Below are 26,183 nucleotides of genomic sequence, written 5' to 3' on the forward strand. Positions count from 1 at the left end.
ACTTTTTTTCATATCACATATGACAAAATGCGTAAACTTTCAAGTTTTTTTTAAATATCTAATAATATCGAAAAAATTTTTGTAAAAATGTTAGTTTATATACAGAAAGTTTTAGCGAGTTTAATAATGATACAATTTTTATGATATAATTATTGTATCATAATTATTATTTTTATCGAAACGATTTTTGAGGTGAGATAAGGAGTTGTAAAAATCGCAAAATTCACAAACTGAATCTTAACAGCTCAATCTATTTTAATAAATTATTTTAAGTAATCGCTCTGTAATTAGCTTGATCTTTTGCAACCTTGTACATAAATCAATCGTGCATCGATGATGTAGCAGAAGCCAAAGGTGCGTTTTAACAACAAGATAGCAGGTGGTATTTTGCGAAATAATATATTTTCTGGAATAATATCACTTGTGCCAATATTAGCCTGGCCTGCGTTTTAACTTTTAAATTAAAAGGAACGCCCGAATATCGAATGCGCAAACAACCACGGTAGAATTTCTGCATTGTCGATCTTTATTGATCCTTTCGTGTTTCTCAAGTAAATCTAAATTAAATATTATTCGTTAATTAACGCTTTGAAGTTTAACGGGTTTGCAGAGATAAGCTGAATACGAGCGAATAACATGCGCCTGCACCTCGCACGCGATAGAGAAATTCCGCTGCAGATCAGAGATCGCTCTCGCAATTCGCGATTTCAACTCGTGGATCTCGGATCTCGATAATCCTGACTTGTTTGCGTCGGCCGATCGCTCACGCATAATTATACGTAATAATTAATTGGACACGCCGATGTTCCGGCATATTAACAGCTGCATCGCTATTTGATTATGCCAGATGGTTACGAGGAACATCTTCTCAATTATTTTGGGCCGAAAAATCGAAAGTCAATAATGTGACACTGCGATAGCGATTGGCCTTGCGAAGTAATGATTGAACAAAAGCTTTGTTGTACACGCGCTATACATCTACTTATTTAATCCTTGTTATAATATTCCTATTAATTTTGCTGTAACATCCTCATTAATTTTTTCTATTTCTTATTAATATCTGTGGCACGAAAGTTTTGCATTATGTTATATACACGCGCCACATTCTGTATTTTATTTATTCCTCGTTCGAATCTTTGAAATCAATTGATATTTAACTCTATTCGTGTGAAGTGTAAAATATAATCTTGGAAGTCTACTAAAGTTACAGAGTAAATTTTTTTTATCGAATACTGCAGAAATTGTTTTACGAAAGTTGTTTTAAAAAAGAACTTATTTTTATCTAAAAGATATATAGGATATTCTTTATTTAATTATCCTTTTTTTAACTAAATGTAAATTTTCAAAGAGGACAATGAAAATTGAGATATAATATTAGAGTGTGAAATACCTAAAAAATAATTACGTTAAAAAAGCTACGCAAGTATTGTAAGGTTAATATGCTGTGATATAAATATTACGAAATATTTGTTATATACAGTATTATTCCAAAATTGTATAGCAGTTACAAATTGTGTGGACTGGGGATAAATGATGATTATATTTTCGTATTTATTAAGGCCTAAAGAAGGATTTTTAAAGATTAGTTTAGGTTCCATCGTAAAGCAGAATTTGGTATTATTTACCGGTCCTCCTTTTAAAAGTGCTGAACGTATATATATATACATATATACATATACATATGTATACATATATATATTTACTGATCTCACGATAAACTTTATGTATAAATAATATACACATAAATTCAGTAAAACTTAATATGAAGTCACACACATTTATTGTAATAGGCATTACAAATACACAAAACCTTATAAAATTGGCTCACCTTAATAATGATAAATTACGATATTGGAATTCCTATATTAATTCGAGGCAATACAATAAATAGATTACAAAATAATTTTAAACAGTTTAACGACAATAACTAAAAATACTTAATCATAGAGAAAAGATACTGATAAGAAATCGCGTTTAAATTTAATCTCTTACAGCCAAAGCTTTTAGAACAAAGCTTTAGAAAGAGTTTCGTATCAATTAATTCAAATATTAGATATATATTCAGACTCATTTGACATTATATTGACATATCATATATAGATCATCAACGTAATTTAGATATTCTTCAATACTTTCAAGAAAGAAAATTATTATTATTCTTTGTAATGCGAAAGAGACATTTAGTTATTGAAGTATTATACAACTTCATAAATAAATCAAGATAATTTCTTACATGTAAGGATCTTATAAGTGACCATTTTGCGTGGAAGCTAAATATTCGTTATATTTCTTTTCCTGCGCTTGCTGTAACTTTTGCAACTTCTTGAGTAAGCCTTTGCTAATTTCTTTACCTTCAGCATCGTGCGTCGGCAATCCCTGCATAGAAATATTTAAAAAAAGTACATAAAACGAGAATATGAATTCAATGCAATATAAATTTCAGATATAATAATTAATAACTATATAAAATAATTGCAACAAGAGTAATATTTACCTTATCATCAAATTGCGAATATTTGTCTTTCTCCAATCTGAACATATCACTTGGCGATATTCTTTTCTGTGCTTCTTTTACTGCTGCCGCGACAGCAGCCTCCGCTTTTCTTTTCTTCTTCTCTAAGGTTTTCTCAAGTTCTAATTTCTTCTTAATTTCTTTTTCCCTCAACAACTCTTCCCTGTTAACTAATTTTACTTTACAATCCCCTTCATTGTCGTCTTCCAACCGCACACCAACGTTCGGCAAAATATCATCGCGTAATCGATCGCACTCTTGCAAGATATCGTTTGCCTTCAAGGTTTTCGCACAATTTCGGACTTTCTCCCGGAAATTCGCCAGAATTTCAAGATACGGCATAACAGTCTCTTCAACCTGATCACAGAATATATAAAAAAAACTATGTTATAACTACATTATAATTACATTATTTTATTTAAAATTGCGTTTTAAAATATCTATATTTATATACATTTATATTTAATTATCTCTCGTTTCAAAATAAATAGATAAGGACTAACGCAAAATTTGGAATATGCATTAAAAAATCTCTTCAAAGTTATCAAGAAATATTTCGAGAGGAGATTTACACAATCAATTTCTATTCAAATTTCGGGCTCTTTGGACCAAATTGTAGTTGCAAACTTGTATTTCAAAGGCTAATTTATGTTATACAAAAATTGAAACTTCGAAGAAAAGACAACACAAAACTTGTACACGAAATAGTTACATGCATTAAATTTGTCGACCTAAGAGAGAATTTGCTTTATAATTTGCTGTTGATCTTACATTTGTACTGACTGCCTCATCGTCAATTGGAAATCCGATTGAATCGTATGAAGAGGAAATAGTCCCAAATATAACAAACATCTTCGTAATATACACGGCGATATCCCTAAGAAGAAGTGTATTTGGATTTTTACTTTGACTCATGTACACGTTGCAATTTGCCACGAGCTCTCGTATTAAATCGAGAACAGTCCTCGTATCGATATTGTCTGCAATAAATACATCTTTTTAGCAATACACATCTAGATCTATCACTAATTAAAAAACAATCAAGACTTACCGCATAATGCTTTATGTATAGAATGCTTTGCAAGATGAAATTTTTTATCGAGTTCTATTTCGGAGTAAGACCACTTAATAAAACTGTTGATAGTAGTAGACGTTCCCAAACTTCTAATTCTACATTTTACATTTAAAAAGAATTCCTGGAAAAATAAAAGTAATTTTATTTTCTATATATAAACCTAAAAATATATACTATAAAGATTTTAAATATATATATTTTTAAGCCCACCGTATAATAATAATAATAATAATGTCGTGCCAAAATATATATTTTATGACATGTATACGAAAATGTTGTACTCACGTTAAGAAATTTTTCATATTGTATAGCCATATTCATAGTATTGTCACTGTAATCTAACGTATCTTTCCATGAATGCAGAAGAAAGGCAAATCTGAGCTGCCTGCTCGAATATTTCTTTAAAGCATCTTGTATCGTTACAAAGTTCTTCAGCGACTTCGACATCTTGCAGCCAGCTATGGTCAAGTGGCCGGAGTGCAAGAAATACCTGACCCAATGTGAATTGTCGAAATACGCTTCCGCTTGCGCGAGTTCGTTATCGTGATGGGGAAATTTCAGATCTACCCCGCCTGTATGGATGTCCAAGCTCTCTCCGCAAATTGCAGACGCCATAACCGAGCATTCAATATGCCATCCTGGACGTCCTTTGCCCCAAGGACTATTCCACCAGGGCTCACCTGCCTTTGAACTTTTCCAGAGCGCAAAGTCCGTCACCGATCTCTTCTCAGAGAGCTTATCTGCAGTAGTGCTCAAATCGCCTTGATAAAATAATAAATAAATCAGTTAATTTAATTTTAAAAAATAAATTTTAAAGAATCAAGTGTGACAAGTAATAACACAAACTTACCTTCTCCCTCTTCTAAGCTTGACGTATCGCCGTACGCTTCGGGTACAAGCTTAGCGTAAGAATGTTTCTCTTGTTTATCAAACTTGCCCACGTCAAAATATACCGATCCATTACTTTCGTAAGCAAGTCCGTTGTCTATTATTCGTTGTACAAATGTTATTATCTCGGGTATATATTCGCTAACTCTTGTGAGCACGTTTGGTTTCAATATCTAAAAGAGTTGCGACAGTAATGGTTACAGAAAACCAAGCTTGGCTGAAAAACAATAAAAATATTCAAATCTTACGTTTAAAGCATCCATATCTTTATGAAATTCAGCTTCCCAATGTTGCGATAATTTATTAAATATGGAGTGTTCCGTGATAGTGCTACCTTTTATCTCGTCTAACCAATTGGCTAAAGGATCTCTAGCCTCTCTCAATAATGCCTATGTACATAAAAATTATTCATACTTTACATACAATAATTTAAGAGAATTTAATTCTTTATCATATATATATATATATATATATAGGCTGCGTTCGATTTGAAGCTTACAGCGCTTATAACCATCATTTGTCCTTGTTTAACATTTGGTAAACAACAAGGATAAAATGATGTGAGCGCTGTAAACGCCAAAGCAAACACAACCATACATATACACACACACACACACACACACACACACACACACATATATCTCATGCAACACTTACTTCTTGAAATTCTGCAATCTTCTTTTCATCCTTCTCTTTCACTGCCTTCTGCAGATCTTCAATGGCTGCCGTTATTTTATACAGCATTTTTTCCAACATGCACTTCTTATCAGCACTACTTGTAGTTCGTACAACATCTTCAAATTTAGACATTATTTCTTTAGCGTCATCTAGTACATTATTAAGGCCATGATTTTCTTCCAGGTATTTTTCATACAAATAATTTTGCCTTGCTCTTTTTATAATCTTATCATCTATATCAGTAATGTTCATCACATATAAGACATCATAGCCAAAATAGTCTGACAGTACACGACGCAGAATATCCAAAGATATATATGCTCTGCAAAAAAAAAAAAAGAATCATAAATATCTTCATTTATACGTCCAGAAAGACATACATACGTTTAACCATAAAATAAAATATCAAAAAATATGCGAAGTAAAATTGTTCCATGAAATCTCTGTTGTGTCAAATGAGATAGATGCTCGTTAAAGATTGTATTCAGATATACCTTGCATGGCCCATGTGCGATGCATCATAAACAGTAGGTCCACAACTGTACCACAGAACGCGATTTCCAAACTGTGGGACAAATATCTCCTTTTCTCTGGTCAAACTGTTGTATAATCGCAGCACCGTGGCGTCCTTCCTATCTGGCAGCTGCCAACCTGGTTGTGTCCTCTTTGCCATTTCTAATTCCTGGAGAAAATCCAAAACGTTGCTTCTTTGGTGAAAATTAAAAAAATTGGAAAATTACATTTTTTTTCGCGGCTCATAAGATTAATCAAAACACATTTGTCTTAATAATCCGAGAGTGCACCAGGATGCGCTCTCCCAAAATATTTAGGAAACCAATTACAGTAAAAAAAAAACATCAATCGCTGTTATTAATTCACGACTGATTTGGTTTACCTTTTCAACGCAGTCTTTTGAAAATTAAGCTAAGGAAAACTTCGAAAATTCTTCAGAAAACACTTCAGAAAAATTGAATTAAAATCCATCCGATATCACGTGTCCGACATACCACGACACGTAGTTTGGATGACGTTATTGGAAAGAAGGTATACATCAACCGTGCCAAGCATTGCCCAGCATTGCCAACTTATTATTACTACTGCCAACTGCCAAGACTGCGTTCGGAAATGTATCTACTGTGTTTCGGGACGTAGAAATTGTCCAATCGTAATCGATTAAGGTGCGTTCCCACTGAGCGCGTCACGCGTCGCGTTCATTCATCGCGTCATGAATTAATCAACCAAAATATTCCATTTTATTGCATCATTTGCCGCGCGACGCATTGATTAAGTTACTCGATTAGAGATAAAAGAATTTTCCTTTGTATGAAATCCCTCGGCAAATTACGTAATAAAATGGGATATTTTGATTGGTCAATTCTTACGACTTACGTATTGTAGAACAGGCCTTTTGTTCTCTCTTTCGTTGCCTGTAGTTTCAACTTGCGCATCTCGGAAACGTTATATATCTTTTGTTCGAGAGTAAGAAAATCTTATTAATTCACCGGAAGTTGCTCGAGGAATATCGGATTTCATTGTCCCTTCGCAACGGTTAAAATGAATTCGCGAGAATTTAAATTACTCCTAGTGAGGATTATTGGACGTGTGCACATTTCTCCTCGTTCGTTAATTACAATCCACGAGCGTCCCACGCGTTTATTCGAATTATTTGCGCGCGTATCGCGTATATATTAATAATTTCACAAAATCTCGCAATTCCTCGGAACGAGAACGAATCGCCAGGTCGCAAAAGCGAAGCGCACGTGCTTGCGTGACGTAAACGACGCTCCGTCCGGTGGCGTCACGGGAAATAGCCGCGCGGCGATTGGCCGAGCGCGGGGAGCCCGGCCAATCGCCGCCGCGGTCTGTCCGCAATGGCCGCGTAAACTTCCTCCGGCCATTTTGTTATTATTTTCGAAAATCTTGAGGTTGGATTTTCGGGAAGACGCAGTACGTGCGAACGAGCCTACGGGGTGCCGTGTTCCTGTCGTGAGAAAGACGCGGCTCGCATGAGGTTAGGAGCGCGGGGTTGCGACGAGGAACGGCGGTCTCGGCGGTGGGTATCATGCGAGCCCTCTCCGCGGAGTCGCGATCTCGTCTCGCTAGCGACCGTCGCAATAGTAGTAGCGGTAGGAGGCGGAGAGTGAGCGAGAGGGACGAGGGTGTACGTGCGCGAGGGACAGAGGTGGGAGAGCGAGAGAGTGAGAAAGAGAGAGCGACCGTGAGAGAGAGAGAGAGAAAGAGTACGCGCGCGCGAGCGAGGGAGAGAGTGCGAGACACTGGTGAGGAATGACGAGTGTGTGAAACGAGGTACGAAAGTTGGTGGTCGTGCGCGGGAATCAGCGGTTGTGTGTTTGACCCTTTTATGCTTGTGATTCGCGCCGAGGTGGCCCGGCCCGTCGGCGCGGAACGTGTGCTTTTTTTAATTTCCGGAAAACGGAGCGTGAGTACGTGTATGAGAGTGAGCACGGTAAGTCCGACGCGTCGTTTTCCCGCGGCACCTTCCCCGCGTTCTTCTCCCGTCGATTGGGGGGGCCTCCGACGACGCAACCAAACGCAAAGGGGCGGCCCGATCCTCGCGGCCCGCGGGGACGCCGAGGACGCGCGTCCTCCGCGTCGTCCACGTCCGTACCCCGTGCGTTCTCGCGCGTCGCCCGTCCGTCCGCGTGACAATTTGCGCCCGCGGCCCGATTCACATAACCTTGCTTTTGCGTTTGTCAAATGTAGGTTAGATCCGCGGCGGCGGCGGCAGCGGCGGCGGTGGCGGCGGATTGGCGACCCCTTCGCGCGCGGGCACGTCGGCCGCGAGGAGGAACGATCCGTCCTCTCGCTCTCGTCCCGCGAGATCCACCCGCGCGCGTTCACGCGCGCGTTCCTGCCGCGTCCGCCTGCGTCCTCCGAATGGATCCCTCCCATCCTCGATCCTCGAACGCGGTGCGCGAACACGTGCGACGTAGTTCCTAACTAACGGCGTCCTATTTTCTCCCCGAGTATCGCTGCTCGATGCGTCCGCCGTCCCCGGTCCGTCGAGGCTCCCCCGCCGATGGACTTCTAATTGAGAACAATCTTGATATCTGAATTAAGACTCGCGTATATTGGAAGTCTGTTGTCCATTTGTTTAGGAATTTGGTGGCATCGATTACAGATGCGTTCCGTTTCACACACGATCCGCATGATGTATCATTTTGTCCTTGTTTATTATTCAACGAACAACAAAATGATACATTGTGTGTGCATCGTGCATGAAACGGAATGTCTCTTATGGCTACAGTTCGCTTGATGCTGATAAGTGCTTCGAAGCATTCTTTGATTGACTAATTTGTAAAATTCTGTCTTCCGATTGAGCAATCGAATGCTTCGAAATGTTTGTAGCATCAAATTAACTGCACCCCCAAATCCCTCAATGTCTTGTCTATCTTGCATCACATTTATAACTCCAAATGATGATCTTATAGCAAATTCAGTTGGATGCATTAGTGTGCACTGATGTGTGCAATGATATATTAAAGCTATTGTGATTTAATCTGAGTATAAAAATCTTGAAAGACAAAAAATGCCAATACAATATTTTATCTAATAATATAATAAAGTATTGAGAATTTTGCAGTTTATATATTAAACATATCTGCTTTACATTGATTTGTGTATTGGTAGTGTGTAACAGTGCACATTAATCGTCCAATCGAATTTGCTGTTACATTTACAAAAGTTGGAATTATATACATCATTATGCCTAATCACATGCTATCCGATACACCTTTTATTACTAAAGACACAAGATATTTTCACGTGTTTCTTCTATTTAAAAGGTAAAACGTACGAAAGGACATAAAGTTAAGATACACAATGGCAACTTTGGCTGAGCAAGCATCTAAATTATTGGATTTCAATCAGAAATTGGATATAACGCTTCTCGACAATATAGTAGGATGTATGTATACTGGCATAGGTGAGCAACAGAGAGTCGCCCAAGAGGTGTTAACGACTCTTAAAGAACATCCGAATGCTTGGACACGGGTAGATACCATTCTAGAATATTCACAGGTAAATTTCGACAAAGTTGTATCTCATCTGTGATCGCGACACATATACATATAATCTGCAAATAATTATGTTGTTACTTCAGAATCAACAAACGAAATATTATGGTTTGCAAATATTGGAACAAGTTATAAAGACACGATGGAAAGTATTACCGAGAAATCAGTGCGAAGGTATTAAAAAATACATCGTAGGCCTTATCATAAAGACAAGCAGTGATCCAGAGACGATGGAAGCTTCCAAAGTTTATCTTAACAAACTTAACATGATTCTTGTACAAGTGAGTAAAAAATTATTCTTCTGAAAGTCTTCGAGATATAGTTTTTGATGATATATGTTAACAATGTTATCTCTCTATCAGGTACTGAAACGTGAGTGGCCAAAAAATTGGGAGTCCTTTATCAGTGACATTGTTGGCGCGAGTAAAACTAACGAGAGTCTCTGTCAGAACAACATGGCTATCCTAAAACTTTTGTCGGAGGAAGTGTTTGACTTTTCAAGTGGTCAGCTTACTCAGACAAAAGCAAAGCACTTAAAGGATACGATGTGCAGTGAATTTTCACAGATATTCCAGCTTTGCCAATTTGTGATGGATAATTCACAAAATGTCCCGTTAGTAGCAGTCACGTTAGAGACGCTACTAAAGTTTTTAAACTGGATTCCACTTGGTTATATTTTTGAAACCAAATTGATAACTACTTTAATATTCAAGGTATCGTGTCTCATCATGTGTACTATAATATCTCTTCCGCCTGCTTTTCACTTTGAATATGAATCGTTTGTGCGTTGCTTACAAATAATCTTCATTTCCAATTTACAGTTTTTGAACGTACCAATATTTCGGAACGTTACTCTAAAGTGTCTAACTGAAATCGCCGGAGTCACCACCGCCACTGTAACGAGTTATGATGACATGTTCGTTATATTATTTATCAACACGATGCAGCAGTTGGAGCTAATGCTCCCACTGGAAACTAACATACGTGAAGCATTCGCGGCTGGCCAAGACCAAGAACAAAATTTTATTCAGAACCTAGCCATGTTTCTTTGCACTTATCTAAAAGAGCATGGCGAGCTAATAGAGAAGAAGCAATTGAATGAGACACTAGTAAAGGCATTACATTACCTCGTTCTTATCTCTGAGGTCGACGAGGTTGAAATCTTTAAAATCTGTTTAGAATACTGGAACGGATTAGCAGCTGACTTGTACAAAGAGAATCCTTTCGTGACCTCGTCGCCGCTTTTCATGTCTAAGAACATGACGGTTCCACCGCGAAGATTATTTTACGGTCAGGTTTTGACAAAAGTACGATACATTATGATTAGCAGAATGGCAAAGCCGGAAGAAGTGCTTGTTGTTGAAAATGAAAACGGCGAGGTTGTCAGAGAATTCATGAAAGATACTGATGCTATTAATCTTTATAAGAACATGAGAGAAACTCTTGTATATCTTACTCATCTCGATTACTTGGATACGGAGAAAGTAATGACAGAGAAGCTGCAAAATCAAGTTAACGGCACAGAATGGTCTTGGAAGAATCTCAATACGGTAACTGTCTTCTTTAAGATATACATTTTATTTACATATATAAATAATAGAATGTTGGACGAGATAACGATGGTATTATATCTTTTACCTCTTTTCTTAGTTGTGCTGGGCAATAGGCAGTATTTCGGGTGCTATGCATGAAGAGGACGAAAAACGTTTTTTAGTGACCGTAATCAAGGATTTACTTGGTCTTTGCGAACAGAAAAAAGGAAAAGATAATAAAGCTATAATCGCCAGCAATATCATGTACGTTGTTGGCCAGTATCCACGGTTTCTCCGAGCCCATTGGAAATTTTTAAAGACTGTTGTAAATAAACTTTTTGAGTTTATGCATGGTAAGTAAATATTCTTATTATGGAAACTTTCTGTTTCATAATGCAATTTTTTTTTTTTTTTGGACGTAAACATAAGTGAATCGATCTTTATTCGTGTTTCAGAAACGCACGATGGAGTGCAAGATATGGCCTGCGATACTTTTATTAAAATAGCACTCAAATGCAGACGACATTTTGTTACTGTACAAATGGGGGAAGCAATGCCGTTTATTGATGAAATTCTTTCTACAATTAGCACAATCATATGCGATCTTCAAACACAGCAAGTAAGATATTTATTTTAAATATATCTTATTAGATTTATTTTGTACATTTAATTATGTAATGTTCAGTATTATACAATCTAATACAATAACAATTATATAATAGGTACATACATTCTACGAAGCAGTTGGCTATATGATAAGTGCTCAAGCCGATACTGTAGCGCAGGAACAATTAATTGAGAAATACATGCTTCTCCCTAATCAAGTTTGGGATGACATTATAAGTCAAGCATCTAAGGTATATCGTATTATCATCTTAAAATTAAAATTATTCATAAAAAAAACAAACAGATACTTTATATCTACCTGTATGTGGAATTGTAATTTTACTGTAACATAAATATCTTTCAACAGAACGTAGATGTCTTGAAGGACCAAGATGCCGTTAAACAACTCGCCAGCATCTTAAAAACAAATGTTAGCGCTTGTAAAGCTCTTGGGCATCCGTACGTGATACAGTTAGGGAAAATATACTTAGATATGTTGAATGTTTATAAGGTACATTTCTCTATTCATATGTAAAAATTTTCAAGGTAATAATTGATATACCTAACGCAAGCTTTTACATTTGTTTCAGGTTATGAGTGAAAATATAAGTGCTGCGATAGCTGTAAATGGTGAGATAGTAATGAAACAACCTTTAATTAAGAGTATGAGGGTAGTGAAAAAGGAAACATTGAAATTAATATCGGATTGGGTAAACAGGACGAATGATCATCAAATGGTAAGTTTTCTTGTTCATGAACTCCTATATACTATATTTTTTTCCACTGTCTTTCCTCAATAATTTATTTTATTCGTACAAAACATACATACGGAGATTTCTTTGACAGGTATTGGAAAACTTTATACCGCCGTTACTGGACGCAGTTTTACTGGACTATCAAAAGACGAATGTTCATTGTGCTAGAGAGCCCGAAGTGCTTAGTGCTATGGCCACCATAGTAAACAAATTGGAAGCCCATATCACTAGCGAGGTGCCCAAAATATTTGATGCAGTATTTGAGTGTACTTTAGAAATGATTAACAAAGACTTTGAAGAATTTCCGGAACATAGAACAAACTTTTTCCTTCTCCTACAAGTAAGTGAAAATATATCCATTTGCTTGTTTTTATAAGATTAAAGATTCCTTTTATTTTACTTAAATATTACCCTATTGTTCAATCCAGGCGGTGAATATTCATTGTTTCCCTGCATTTCTTTCAATTCCACCGGCTCAGTTTAAGCTGGTTCTTGACTCGATTATTTGGGCTTTTAAACACACAATGAGGAATGTAGCTGATACAGGATTACAAATTCTTTATCAACTTCTATTAAATATTGAGCAGCATGAGCAGGCGGGTCAAAGTTTTTATCAAACATATTTTACGGATATTCTACAACATGTATTCAGCGTTGTTACGGACACATCACACACTGCAGGTAAAGGAATAATATAGTTGCGTACACACACACACACACACAAATTGTCATTAATTATACATATATACAGCTTTTATATATTTAATTGATGATTACAGGCCTGACTATGCACGCGACTATTCTCGCTTATATGTTTACATTGATTGAACGTGGGAAAATTCAGGTGCCGCTCGGCCCTGTACCTGATAATACTTTATATATACAAGAATTTGTTGCAAGATTGCTTAAAGCAGCTTTTCCGCATTTAACCGATAATCAGATTAAAATAACTGTGCAAGGTTTGTTCCATCTTAATCAAGATATCAACATGTTCAAGGAACACCTTAGAGATTTTCTCGTGCAAATCAAAGTAAGTAATATTCAACATTTGTGCCTGTACAATTTTTCTGAAATTTACATGAATTTATATGAAGCAGTATTGTATTTTGTAAGTTATTTGATGAGGCCAAAAAATAGCAGCTATTAGATTTAGAAATTATTTCTTTTAAGTTTTAAAATAAGTTTTAACCTAACCTAACAAGTTTTCTTGTATATTTTTATAGGAATATACGGGTGAGGATGATTCTGAGCTTTATTTGGAGGAACGAGAAACAGCTTTACGGCTAGCCCAAGAAGAGAAAAGGCGGCAGCAAATGGCAGTACCAGGCATTATTAATCCTCACGATATACCAGAAGAGATGCAGGACTGAATTAATCGTAGTCCTTGTATATCGTTTTCTGCACATCTGAATGAAAAACACTCTGTTAAAGTAATTATTGTATCCTTTGAGCTGTAATTATCCCTACGACATCACTATCATCACCATCAAAAATAGACAAATATTAATTACTTACTGAAACCGAGTCTGCAAAAAGAAACTACACCCTTGTTAAAGAGGTAAGCCCGAAACGTGGTGTGAACTGTTTGTTTGTTATAGGATTCTAAAAAAAAAATAAATAATGAAAAATTCGAGTTTCCGTTGTGGATAATGGGACAATTGCCTGCTAGCGATGCTATTTCATGTAATGAAATAAAAGAATTGCTTCTCAGAGAAAATCGATTGTCTTAAGGATAACGATATCTATAGGATAAAAATTTTCGCAGATTTAATTCCCAGTTAATCAGAATTATACAAAGAAATGATGGATATAGCAAAAGAAACATTACCAGTCTTCAGAATTACCCCTCAAATGAATCAATATATATTTCATACACGATGAATTCTCTCTGTATAAAATTTTCCACGAAACCTATAATACTACTATATTAAGTTCCGTTTTAGCATTTCCATATGCGAGAGTTAAGAGAAACGCTATAGTCCACGGAATTGTTTTGTGCTCACTATTGGCCACTTAAATTTCTTGTCGAATGAATATGGATATGTATGTATGTATGTAAGCTTACTTGTGATAGCTTATATTAATGTATTGATACACGAATTTGTTATAATATAAATAATACAAAAGAAAAAAAATTTTCTTGTTCCATACTTTTTATTCAGTAAAAAAAAAACGATATATTCATTCGTATAGCCGAGGATACATTGATTATTCAGCAATGCCAATAAAACTGATTTCTTTTTTTCCGAAAGGTAATAAATGATGGAACATTTACAGTGATCGACACGCGCGCGCGCGCGCGCGGGTGATAAAACACTTACTAGAGATGAAGAGAGATATATATATATAGTATATCTAACAATTCCCGAATAATTCAAAACCATGTAAAAAAAAAATTATATAAATATATATAAAGCAGCGACCTATTTAACTTGTTAGATGATTAATGCATTTATTTGATCATTATACGTATAATAAGGATTTCAGTGAATACTTGATGAATTAGTGTACTTTATCCGGGCGTGAGTGGGTAGGAAAATCTCTTGTGGTGATTTGCGTGAGATAAGATTTGTGTATAAGGTACTATTTGGGTTTGACCGATGTAAAAGGATAATTCTTATTGCAATGAATCATATAAATGATTGTCGTATGTATGTTTAAATCAGTGTAGAGCTTTAAAGTGTAATACGTCGATATTATACTTAGCAGGGAAAGGGTCAGGGAGGGTTGGGGGGGGGGGGGAAGGAAGAATGCAAGGGAGCGATCGGATTTGAGATATTTTGTGAATTATTTGCATAAAATAGTATCGTCGCAAGCAGGCTCCGAAGATGATGTGTACGTGAAAGGCGCGTGTTTTTATCTGACGATCAATGAGAGCGAAGTTGTAAAATAATATCATTATTATTACTATTATTATGAGCCATACAGTGGATACTTGTAAATTAAAATGATCGCAACCGTACCGTTTAGCACTTATTTAGGTACTCCATCCTATCTCGATTTTTGTGTTGTCGAGTTTAGCTTTTAGCAATCATGAGGGAAAAAAAAAGAAAAAAAAATATTACGAGAAATCTTCCTATCTGAAGATTTAGTGAGTTATACATTGAGGAATCGAGTTTTTTAATACATTCTGTTTTTACAAATCATACTGTCGTATCATTAGTCATATGCGGCGTTCTATTGAGGTTAAATGAAATTTAAATAAACGAATTTGATTCATTGTACTCTCGCCTTGTTTTCATTGTGTAAGACACTGGCTCTCTCTTATTATCTATAAAAATATTCAATTTCAAAGACAATATTAGATGACATTGTCTAATCATTGCAAGAAAATTATTTAAAAAACAATATAAAAATGCAACAAGTTTTTCCAGATTCAGATATCAGCTTAGTAAAAAAACAAAAATCGATCATTATATTTGTATAAAGATTACACGCGGTAAATAATAAAAGAGAGCGAGTGAGTGAAAAATAGAAGAGAAGGAAGTTTAATGTCCATTTCTATCAAGAAAGAAGATATCACGGTTAAATTTACTTTTTTTATCTTTTTCCAGTTTTAAGAATTAGAACAACATAGTAAGCAAGTAGATTAATCTACATTGGTAGAAATGAACGAAATTCAAATATAAACTCTTGGTATGTACTTGCAAATTTTTTTAATCGCACTTTAAATCAAATGAATTAGCAAAAATGATAATGAGACTGATAGTGAAATTGATAAAGGTGGACATGAATAATATTAATATTGAGGTACATATATAGAGGATTTGTGAAAATGCCGTTTCATCAAATGAATCTCTCGCTCTTTCACGAGCGAGGAAGATCACATCTGAAGAGAGGGTGGGAATGAATCGTCTCCACCTGTCGGGCTATCGCACGCATGTGCAAGCATCCGTTTATTTTTTGCCCATATATAGGCATAACCATAATTAGGCCTGGAGCGCAGAAGGCCATGAGCACGGCATAAGGCGGCTAGACCAATGAGCAGCCAGCATTACTTTCTTGTCCACTTCATGTGCTCCCGGCCTAAGACGTCGAGGAAAAGTTTTATAAATAAATCTGTGGGAGTAACGTGCAAGAGATTTTTTTTTTTTTTTTCAGAAATCTTCATAAAATTTAAAATATGAAAGAAACAACTGATTAAGATATTGTAGGCTTAACTTTTTTCTTTACCAGGACAGTAGATATAATTTTTTCACTCCTTGGAAATAAGAACATTTTGCATGCAAGGGACAATAAAAAAAAAAACAATCTCTCCCGTCGCGCAACGATACACATACATACGTAATTTACAAATTGCTCCTTTCCGATTTTCGGATCACACCGACTGACCGACACCCGACACGCGTCATCACGTGGGGAAAGGCAAAGTCACTAGCCCCTCCCCACCCCCCTAACCGTATAGTCTGCTACGTCCGCGCTGTCAAATACCCATTCACGCGTGTACGTGGGTAATTGATGAGAGTAAAGTCACGCATAAATAAAGGCGGCGGACGCTACGTGGAAAGGAACGAGGGACACGGTCCCCCCCGTTCGGAGTGTACCTCGTTATACGTTATACGTGTCGAGCATGCGATATCGTGGCGTACGAACGGCCTTCGCGTAGCGCGTAAGCGCATCCGTCTCTCGTCCGCGCTGCGTTCATCCCTCGCCTCTCGCGCGTATGTATGTACGCGCGGAGCGGAATGTACTACGTGTGCTGAGGGGTGGGGGGAGGGGGGGAGGAGGGGCCCCGTTAATTTCCACGATAAATTAATCGTCGACGATACTTCTATTCGCATCAGGTAAACACCTCTCGTATCCGTACAGTCCTCCTCTCGCACCCGGTGATTCCCGTGTGATTAATTGACACCGTCGCGCGCTGCGACGAGCTTTAACCTGTTTCCGTGTTATTTCGCTATCACTCGATCGCCCGTCGTTTCCTTGCGTTCCTTTGGAATTTTACACGTTACAAAAATATTACGCAATCCCGCAACAATCGCCACTTCTCCTTGTCAATTGAAATTCCCCTTAAGAATCGTTTCCTCGTCCTTGCAGGACCTTCAATGGGACTCTCGATCGCGAGTATGTTTTGAAGAGAGAAAATGCCATCCGAAACGGAGGAAACTGCCGGGGGCAGCGTTTCCAGGGAAGAGGAGGACACCGAGAGATCGAATGAGCGGTCCGTCGCACTGATGACCCTGAATTCCGCGAATCAAGACTCGGACGTGTCCGCGAAGCACATGGACACCCGCTTGGCGAATGCCAACGGCGACAGGGTATCCACGTCGGACGTCAGAGCCAAGTTCTTGAACTCGACCGAGGACGCAGTGTCGACGACGAGTAACAGTGGCTCCGTAACGGCAAATAATTTGCTCGAAGCTGAGAATTTGTATCCCCAAGATAAGACAGGTAACGTCGGCGTTGAACTTACAAATACTTTCATACATTTCTCCTCACACATTTTGTGATACAAGATACAAGAGAATGTTGCAAAGTTCTTATTTAATTATTTAGATTTAATTATGAAATGGAGCAAAGACGTGTGATTCTTGAAAATTTCAGATATATCGGTACTAGTTAAACAAGCCGAAGAAAGTGACGACGACGCAGGTACTACATGCAACGATATGGTACAAAATTCGAGTAAAAAATCAATTTTTCTTGCTCATAGAAATCTGTCCAGAAAGAAAGGTTTGTTAGCGGAGAGCATTTCTGAAATTCATCTTAACGCCTCGGAATTGGCGGCCAGCCCCAACAATGTCCCGGATGAGGGGAAGGCTTACGGATCCGAGAAGAGTGATAGTATCGATGAATGCGATTACGAATCGAGCGCGAGGAATTTGTGTAATAATAATATTGACGTTGCGCCGGATGCTAGGCACAAGTCGATTGACCGGACGATACCCTTCCATTCGTGCAAACAGTTCTTGAAAGACGGCCCTGCCGCGAACCACGGCAGTGACATTGTGAATATACTATTAAAAACGTCTGGCAATGACGATAAAGATTGCAACGTAGATCACGATAGTGACTTATCGGCGGACGGATTAACGTCTCTGTCTTTAGACACATCCAAAGAGTCGTCGAATTCGCAAAGCGCAACTTCAGCTAGTTGTAACAACGTGATTAACGACGTGAAAATATCTTTGAATACCTCAGACAATAATAATAAGAATGCTCTCGAAAACGCGATTGACGGAGATGAATTGCCCGGCTCGTCGGAACACGTTTGTAAGGAGATGTCAACGTCGCAAGACGCGGGATACGCTTCTCCGTGCTACAATGATTCCGCGAGCACGAGTAAACCGTTTAAACTGCCAATCTTAGAGAAGATGCCTAAAACTGCCAGTGTTCAGCAATCGGAGATCGAGGAGAACGCGGTAGCGCTTTTGGATTCGTCATTTACCAGACAAAATCAATTAGAAGGAGTTCGTTGCCTAGATTTGGAGCCTCGTTCGTCGAATAGCAGCGAGGAGAGTAATTCGGATATAGAGTCGCAGCATGCGAGTACAAGTAATAATGATAGTAAAAAGGTAAATAAATTTATATATTTTTTCTCTTTTTAAGAAAAATTTGACAGATTTTATTGACACAGAGAGAATAAGTATCCAGTATAGTGTAGGTAAATTGCTAAAATTTGACGACAATATTAAGTTTTTTTGTATTATTGATTATTTACTCAGTATTTTGCCTTGTAAAAAATAAACACGAGCAGCCGTTTATTTGTAACGCTCAAAGGATCATTATGTAATAAGAGAAATTTCATCTAATAAGCTAACATATATCTTTGAAGTGGAGCCATTATTTGTAAATCGCAAATATTTCTCTTGATCTTTACAAAACGGTTTAACTTGCCGGTTTTTTTGACATCTTGATACTTTTTACGACGAATATCTCTTTTGCTTTATTTTATATTTTACGCTTATCTTTGATATCCTTTAATATCTTTTTCTTTCTATAATAAAATAAAGACAAAACTTTTATTTCAGAGACAGTGCAGACCCAACGGGATTGTAACGAAAGAAGGAGCGGAATATTATCAGCTGTGGCGCAGCACAGGCGGTCACTCATCTCCCGAATCTTTATATGAAACTCTCTATCCAATGCCACCGCCGCTTCCACCAAGAGCGGCGCATCGACCGTTACACAGAAGTAACGCTTTACCAAGCGGCGCACCGGAATTACCTAAACGACATCAAAGGCATCCCGCGCCGTTGCACCCTGAGGATTGTTTTGGATTTGAGATTGTAGACGTCGACGAAGCCTCAAACCTCAAGGTTGAGATTGTTAAACTCTATTATTATTTATTGCATTCCAGTGCTGTTGCATCTAGATTGCATGTGGATGTATTTAACGTTTTCAGTTGAGGACAGCAGTTACAAAAAGTATCGCTCTATTAAGTTCACCAAGATCGCACAGGCAACGAGAGAGGCCAGAGTCGTCGATGGCTAATCAGATGGAGTGCCCGCCCACACCAACGCATCGACCCAAACCCTTGTGTCCATTGCCCGTATGCCAAACGTCAAACGTCTCTTTATCCTCGGAAGAACCTCTACCTCCGTGTAAGTAAATGTATAATACCGATTACATGCTCATACTTATGTTTTCTGTGGGTTTTCTCTCGGCGTTAATTGATTAACCGTCATGTGTATTTCAGCGTGGGAAGCGAGAATAGACAGCCACGGCCGAGTATTTTACATTGATCACATCAATCGAACTACAACGTGGCAAAGGCCAAACTTGACGACACGCAATACTGGTTGCGATCTACGAAGGCAACAATTGGACAGACGTTACCAGAGCGTACGACGAACCATCTCTCGTCCGGACAACATAGATCGCGAGGCTAACGGACCAAACGGCAATCCCTTTGACAGTACCGAGCGGAATGATCGTACTGATAGGGCCGAATCTGAAGGGCCATTCGATATCACTACGATACCACCGGTGTTATTCCTAACACGGCCCGACTTCTTTACCGTGCTGCACACCAACGCGGACGCCATGGAGGTGTACAATCGTAATCCAAGTTTGAAGCACATGATCAATAGAGTTAGAAGGGATCCGATAGTGTTTCCGAGATACGAGCATAATAGAGATCTAGTTGCCTTAATTAACGTCTTTGCCGATCCGAGCAAGGAACTTCCAAGAGGGTACGAATCTAAGCTTGACAGGACGGGCAAAGTAAGTGAGTTTTTGATTCGCAGGAGGAGAGAGAGAAAGAGAGGCGCGCTGTGTGTGGCACCGCGTGATATTGATTGTCAAGTGTTGTTGATTTTCAGAGATTTTTCATATGTCACGCTAGAAAGGCCACGTCTTTTATCGATCCACGATTACCTACGGAAGCTGCACATTTACGAACATTACTGGATGAAGCTCCCGTACCACCGCCCAGGCCGCAACAAGCGTCCGTAACCGCTACTCCCGATATACCTGTGGCCTACAACGACAAAGTGGTTGCTTTTCTACGTCAGCCTAATATAATAGATATTCTAAAGGAGAGACATTCTGCGCTGGGACAAAACATCGCGCTTCGAGAGAAAGTTAATACTATAAGGGTCGAAGGGACTACAGCATTACAGAGATGGGGCCACGACGTTCCTTTAGCATTATTGCTAAGGTAAGGAAATGTGTTCCAATATGTATGTCTTTAATTGGTATTACATAACATATGTAATTTATATACAACTAATACATAACAAGCGTGCGCTTCGCGCTGCGTATTGAATTCCATACATCTTCCAATAACATTTATACCAATTTACATTTTAATTAAACAAATTTTAACAATTTTTGATAAAAAATTCATTTTCAAAAAAAATGACGCTTTGCGCGCGGTGCGTATTAAATTCCATACATTTATACCAAATTACATTTTAATTAAACAAATTTTAACAATTTTCAAAAAAATGACGTTTTAATTGGCCATTTTAAATCGGCCATTTTTAAATAAAATTACGATTTTTTTAAAAATAGCCACATAATTCATCTTTAAGATGAGCCCAGAAAGAAATTTATATCTTTATTTTTCTGGAAGATATGAATTTTTAAACATTGGGGAAAAGAGGCTTCAACGCAGGTAACACGGCAATTTTAAGATATGAATAATGATATCATATTGTTGCAGTTTATTCGAGCAAGAAATAATGTCCTATGTACCTGGTACTATGGGTAGATCTCCGCTTGGTAGCCCACATGCGTCGCCTGGGCTGACAAGGGCTTCTGCCAGAGCTCCTGCACCGTACAGGAGAGATTTTGAAGCTAAACTTCGAACTTTTTATCGAAAGCTGGAAAGCAAAGGTTACGGGCAAGGGCCGGGTAAATTAAAGTACGCTTCATCGCTACGTATATACGTTATATTCGTAAGTACACATGCGGACAGAAATGCATCTAGCCATCTGCATTTGCAAGGATATCGGAGTATACTCAAGACGTATGTTTCTTTCATCATCGTGGCTGACAATTAATTATTCGAGAAATGGTGTCATGATATACGAAATGAAACGCATTTAGAAAGAAACGCACATCTTGAATATGCCCTGATACCCCTGCAAATTCAGATGCCTGAACATTTCTATTCTAGTGTGTACACATTCCAAGAATTGCATTTATCGAGAAATTTTTATATTATTTGTACAGATTACATATTAGAAGAGAACATCTACTCGAAGACGCGTTTACGCGTATCATGGCTGCGTCAAAGAAGGATTTGCAGAAAGGTAAGCTAGTGGTCATCTTCGATCATGAAGAAGGATTGGATTACGGTGGACCGTCCCGAGAATTTTTCTTTCATCTATCACGCGAACTGTTCAATCCTTATTACGGATTGTTCGAATATTCAGCTAATGACACTTATACAGTGCAAATCTCGCCGATGTCAGCTTTCGTGGATAACTATCACGATTGGTTCAGATTTTCGGGTAGAGTACTGGGCTTAGCGCTGGTCCATCAATATCTACTCGATGCGTTCTTCACGAGACCGTTTTACAAGGCGCTTTTAAGGATACCGGCGAGTTTGAGCGACCTGGAGAGTCTAGATCAGGAGTTTCATCAGAGTTTAATGTGGATCAAAGAAAAGGACATAAGTATCGAACCGTTGGAATTAACGTTTTCGGTAACGGAGGAACTCTTGGGACGAGTCGCCGAGCGCGAGTTGAAGCCAGGTGGGCGAAATATCGCGGTTACTGAAAAGAATAAGAAGGAGTATCTCGAGAGAGTGGTGCGTTGGCGCCTTGAGCGCGGCGTCGCGGAGCAAACGGAGTCGTTGGTTCGCGGCTTTTACGAAGTGGTGGATCCGCGTTTAGTGTCCGTTTTCGATGCTCGCGAGTTGGAGCTGGTTATCGCGGGTGCGGCTGAAATCGACCTAAACGATTGGCGAACACACACCGAATACAGGAGCGGTTATCACGATGCGCATCCGGTAGTAGAGTGGTTCTGGAGCAGCATAAGCAGATTCACTAACGAGCAACGTCTAAGATTGCTGCAATTCGTGACCGGTACCTCGAGTATTCCGTACGAGGGATTTGCGGCTTTACGTGGATCCACAGGACCAAGGAAGTTCTGCATCGAAAAGTGGGGAAGACCAAACAGTCTGCCTAGGTACTTTAATCTTTTTTTTATTTAACAATGACTGCATTAAGTATTATACTTGATATTTTTAACTTTTTTTTCTCCTATATAAATTTCTCTCTGCAATAATCTCTACTCTATTATCATTGTTGTTTCAGGGCTCACACGTGCTTTAACCGCTTGGATCTTCCGCCTTATCCTACACCCGAGATTTTATATGAAAAGCTGCTGTTGGCTGTAGAAGAGACAAATACATTTGGTATAGAATAAAGCGATGAATAGGATGTGTAATTATCAAGAATTTTTACAATCGACAGAATTATAATAGAATTATCCAAGTTGCATTTTCTGCGAAAAAAGAATAGGACAAGATTTTGTATAGGCCTAACGGTTTATGAATTGTGGGTCATCACTAGTTCAATTTATTGAAATCGGATATGTAAATAATTGAGCAATCTGCAGCTTCACAATCTCTCAGAATTACCAATTGGATGAGTTTAATTTATTATGTGAAATAGAATGATTAAATATTCTCTCTAAAATTTTACGATTCAATGTGAATCGATGATCATAAAAATTCATGCTTGTTGATGCAATCGTTACGTACACGCACTAGGATCTCGTAAATCCTATAATTTTTCTTTCAGTTTGTCTCAAATTAGTGGAGCTAATCCTTTAGTTTTTTTTAAATTCTTTTTTAAATCTCTTGTATTTTCCAAAAAAATACATTGTTAAAAAAAAAGAATTTAACAAATTTATGAATATCTATTAAATCTATACCAATTTTAACAAGAATAGATATGTTCTAGAGATTATTGCTTCTCTCTCTTTCGCGTGGGTTTAAAAGAAAATTTAAAAAATTATTTAAATGCGAAGAGAGTATACTGTTGCTATTATTGCTGCTACCACTAATATTACTATTCTGCTATTACATTGCTTCTAGTAGTGCTGATACATATATTATTGATATCCCTACTCTAACTGCTATTTCTATTCCTACTTCTTACTGCTATTGCTGCTATTATTTCTATTATTACTATTTCCATCGCCACTAACTTTAATATTCTGCTATTGATTATTATTTTATCATTATTATAATTATCACTTCATTTATAATTAGATCTCAACGTAGAATTAAAAAAATAATATTACAAAAAATAATGTTACAGCTCCGCTAATTAAATTTTCTATTGTGCATCTGCATTTTTATACATAGAATTCAGTACCCTTCGATTACTGAATTATTTCGGGTTATATCGAGATCCGAGTGTACCACTAATTTAATTATGGTCATCATCAGTGTTTCTAGTCCATGAGTTGAAATTTCACATGCAGCTGCCTTTTAATATATCTTAACATTCCGAAGATTCTTGTTAGTTATATTAAAAGAATTTATAAAGCGAAATTGTTAATGCAGAGAGATAAATATATATATATATATATATATATACCTCTGTAAGAAGTTCGCTAAAGAAGCACTTTATCTTATATTTACTTTTTATAGCTTAGTCAAAATGACGTAATGTACGACATAATGTATAGATATTAAAAAAAAAACTTTGCACATAGTATAAAAAAGCATTAAGGAATACTTCATACACGAGAAATATAGACTTATTACGATACCTTTTTATTAAGTAAATATGTTATTATTTATTATTGCTATATATATAGCAAACAACAAAACTTATGTATTTGTACAGCTATCATATAATTGTTATATATAAGCGATAAATAAAATGCAACGAACATAAAAACATTAGTGTTCTTAACGAACAAGTCTATTTAATTAATAATTAATAAATACATTAATTACTTTATACAATTTATTTTATAATTATCAATATTATAAAATTATGAAATAATCGCAGAATTCAAATAATGCACTCTATTAGCTACGAGACTTTATTTAATTAACTCTTATTTTTATCTCTTGAATAATCTTACATACAAAATGTGATATAATATTTTAAAGTTATCATTTAAAATTCCATTTTATCTATTTTCGTCTATAATAAAATCAAGGTGTTCCTGTAAATTCAAAATATTTAAATATATTTTATATATTTATTATATGTATAATTACATTATTTTATTTTTTTAAATTACACTTTAAAATCTGTATTTATGTACATTCATCTTTCTTTTCAAGACAATTGAACTAATGCAGACTAATGACACTAAAGCATCATAAAGTAAGATATCTTTATTATGATAGTACCTTTATCACTGGATACTATTTCCTTAAACTGGACTGTTGCGACTTTGTTTTTAATCTAAGATTCTTAATGTCATTTTGAAATAGATACTTCTGCCGCATTTGATTTTCAAGAATATTTTCCAGCTTTACTATATCACTTTTATATTTCTCCTCCAATTGCAGCATTTCCTCCTGCAACAGCGGTAATATCGGTGAAATGTGAGATTAAATATTTAACAAAATACAAACATGATTTACATCTGACATAATGCGTCGCTTCAATAGTTTCTGCAGCTTCGATTGCTCTTCCACTAAAACTGTCAAAAAGCTCAACTTTTGAGTATGTTCCTGGAGCAGCTTGTTAAATATGACTAATTCTTCCGCATAATTCTCTTTGACACCTATAATGAAAATATGCGAAATGTATACATCTATGAAATTAAAATAGATTATGATATTGTTCTAACACATACGTTTGATTCGTTTGGTGAAATACGTCGTTGTCTCACTTAGGTCGGCTTTAATATCATATACTATTCGACGAAGTATCGTCTCGTATAATTTATTTAAGGATACATCCTGACCAAACTTATTCATTATCTTCAGCTTTATCTCATTTTTCAAATTTTTATTATTGGCACGCATGTGTTTGCAATCGACTTTAATTCTCTGGAGATGCGTTCGAGCATATCTGCACGTCGAGCATGTATATTCCGTCAAAAAATTTATAAAGGTTCTTAATATCGGTTATGAATTCTAGCTGTTGTAAATACATACTTATGTTTAGCGTGTAATTCAAGTGTTTCCTCGTGTAACTCTTGTATTCTCGCGTATAATTTAGATAGTTTTTTCCTATCAAACACTACGCAATCATGTACTTTAAATGGGATCTGGGACTCTCCAAAATATTGCAGCTGATGCAATTTCATTAGCACCGTGACATCCACATCGTTTAATTTTCGCTGTTTCTTAAGCTATTCAACAGAGTATAGTTAAGCAAATGATAAAAATTTTTCTTAGAATTCTTCACATAATTTTGCAAAATTTCTTTACAATTTAATAACTTTTTAAAAAGTTTCTCAGATTTTTTTACGAATTGAAACACTTTTTAAAGTGCTGAGAAAATCAATGACATCTTTTTTAAAATTTAATATGTAACTATTGTAGTATCAAGCTGTATTGTAGTATTTTGGTATTAGAATTTTCTCTAAATTCAAGAATCTGTTATTAGCAAGTGTATGGCACAATAGATCTGAGACCCTGTATATATGAAGTTTAAAATATTCTAAGATTTTTCGTTCTGTAATTTAAACTTATAGAATCTAAAGATTCTAGTTCTAGAAAGTTTA

At 36.7% G+C, this 26,183-nt stretch overlaps 4 protein-coding genes across 7 annotated transcripts in view; 2 read left to right on the forward strand and 2 right to left on the reverse strand.

Annotated features, from left to right (window-relative positions):
- Positions 1 to 1,746: 1,746 nt before the first annotated feature.
- LOC105457197 (cysteine--tRNA ligase, cytoplasmic) lies at positions 1,747 to 6,215 on the reverse strand. The gene is made up of 10 exons (XM_011701716.1): positions 6,049 to 6,215; positions 5,648 to 5,835; positions 5,133 to 5,475; positions 4,724 to 4,864; positions 4,438 to 4,648; positions 3,873 to 4,348; positions 3,564 to 3,708; positions 3,284 to 3,492; positions 2,495 to 2,869; positions 1,747 to 2,376 (listed from the first exon to the last, which is right to left on the reverse strand). Exons 2-10 carry the CDS (start codon positions 5,824 to 5,826, stop codon positions 2,245 to 2,247), a joined length of 2,211 nt encoding a protein of 736 aa, XP_011700018.1. The 5' UTR covers positions 5,827 to 5,835; positions 6,049 to 6,215; the 3' UTR covers positions 1,747 to 2,244.
- An 860-nt stretch (positions 6,216 to 7,075) lies between these two features.
- On the forward strand, positions 7,076 to 14,134 carry LOC105457198 (exportin-1). Of its 4 annotated transcripts, none has more exons than XM_011701720.1 (14): positions 7,076 to 7,164; positions 8,960 to 9,194; positions 9,277 to 9,471; positions 9,553 to 9,903; positions 10,012 to 10,740; positions 10,841 to 11,075; positions 11,178 to 11,341; positions 11,445 to 11,579; positions 11,696 to 11,839; positions 11,919 to 12,065; positions 12,175 to 12,423; positions 12,512 to 12,764; positions 12,863 to 13,113; positions 13,307 to 14,134. In XM_011701720.1, exons 2-14 carry the CDS (start codon positions 8,997 to 8,999, stop codon positions 13,451 to 13,453), a joined length of 3,198 nt encoding a protein of 1,065 aa, XP_011700022.1. In that variant the 5' UTR covers positions 7,076 to 7,164; positions 8,960 to 8,996; the 3' UTR covers positions 13,454 to 14,134. The 4 variants fall into 4 exon arrangements, with proteins under 4 accessions (XP_011700022.1, XP_011700020.1, XP_011700019.1 ...); XM_011701718.1 differs by having other exon boundaries at positions 7,081 to 7,206; XM_011701717.1 differs by lacking the exon at positions 7,076 to 7,164 and adding an exon at positions 7,401 to 7,620.
- A 2,679-nt stretch (positions 14,135 to 16,813) lies between these two features.
- Positions 16,814 to 23,736, forward strand: LOC105457199 (E3 ubiquitin-protein ligase HECW2). The gene is made up of 10 exons (XM_011701722.1): positions 16,814 to 16,867; positions 17,121 to 17,474; positions 17,628 to 18,598; positions 19,055 to 19,342; positions 19,429 to 19,627; positions 19,723 to 20,249; positions 20,348 to 20,685; positions 21,193 to 21,393; positions 21,705 to 22,664; positions 22,793 to 23,736. Exons 2-10 carry the CDS (start codon positions 17,168 to 17,170, stop codon positions 22,902 to 22,904), a joined length of 3,903 nt encoding a protein of 1,300 aa, XP_011700024.1. The 5' UTR covers positions 16,814 to 16,867; positions 17,121 to 17,167; the 3' UTR covers positions 22,905 to 23,736.
- An 889-nt stretch (positions 23,737 to 24,625) lies between these two features.
- Positions 24,626 to 26,183, reverse strand: part of LOC105457204 — a gene marked incomplete at its 5' end in the record, with an annotated part of 7,935 nt that continues 6,377 nt past the window's right edge. The window contains 5 exons of the mRNA XM_011701727.1: positions 24,626 to 24,665; positions 24,856 to 25,026; positions 25,093 to 25,235; positions 25,308 to 25,525; positions 25,612 to 25,808. Coding sequence (XP_011700029.1) covers positions 24,871 to 25,026; positions 25,093 to 25,235; positions 25,308 to 25,525; positions 25,612 to 25,808 — 714 coding nt within the window. The remainder of the gene's footprint in view (positions 24,666 to 24,855; positions 25,027 to 25,092; positions 25,236 to 25,307; positions 25,526 to 25,611; positions 25,809 to 26,183) is intronic.

This window comes from Wasmannia auropunctata, unplaced genomic scaffold (assembly GCF_000956235.1).
Source record: "Wasmannia auropunctata unplaced genomic scaffold, wasmannia.A_1.0 LD335343.1, whole genome shotgun sequence".
NCBI classification, from domain to species: Eukaryota; Metazoa; Arthropoda; class Insecta; order Hymenoptera; family Formicidae; genus Wasmannia; species Wasmannia auropunctata.

What these genes read in the sequence shown, in the direction of transcription:
- LOC105457197 (XM_011701716.1), bottom strand. Translation starts at nt 5,826, where the DNA reads ATGGCAAAGAGGACACAACCAGGTTGGCAGCTGCCAGATAGGAAGGAC. An exon ending in ATGAGGCAGTCAGTACAAAT is followed by an intron (nt 2,870 to 3,283) that starts GTAAGATCAACA and finishes TTCTGTGATCAG; the next exon opens with GTTGAAGAGACTGTTATGCC. An exon ending in ATTCGCAATTTGATGATAAG is followed by an intron (nt 2,377 to 2,494) that starts GTAAATATTACT and finishes ATTTCTATGCAG; the next exon opens with GGATTGCCGACGCACGATGC.
- LOC105457198 (XM_011701720.1), top strand. Translation starts at nt 8,997, where the DNA reads ATGGCAACTTTGGCTGAGCAAGCATCTAAATTATTGGATTTCAATCAG. An exon ending in CCATTCTAGAATATTCACAG is followed by an intron (nt 9,195 to 9,276) that starts GTAAATTTCGAC and finishes TTGTTACTTCAG; the next exon opens with AATCAACAAACGAAATATTA. An exon ending in TTATAAGTCAAGCATCTAAG is followed by an intron (nt 11,580 to 11,695) that starts GTATATCGTATT and finishes ATCTTTCAACAG; the next exon opens with AACGTAGATGTCTTGAAGGA.
- LOC105457199 (XM_011701722.1), top strand. Translation starts at nt 17,168, where the DNA reads ATGCCATCCGAAACGGAGGAAACTGCCGGGGGCAGCGTTTCCAGGGAA. An exon ending in GGAAGAACCTCTACCTCCGT is followed by an intron (nt 19,628 to 19,722) that starts GTAAGTAAATGT and finishes TGTGTATTTCAG; the next exon opens with CGTGGGAAGCGAGAATAGAC. An exon ending in CCTTTAGCATTATTGCTAAG is followed by an intron (nt 20,686 to 21,192) that starts GTAAGGAAATGT and finishes ATATTGTTGCAG; the next exon opens with TTTATTCGAGCAAGAAATAA.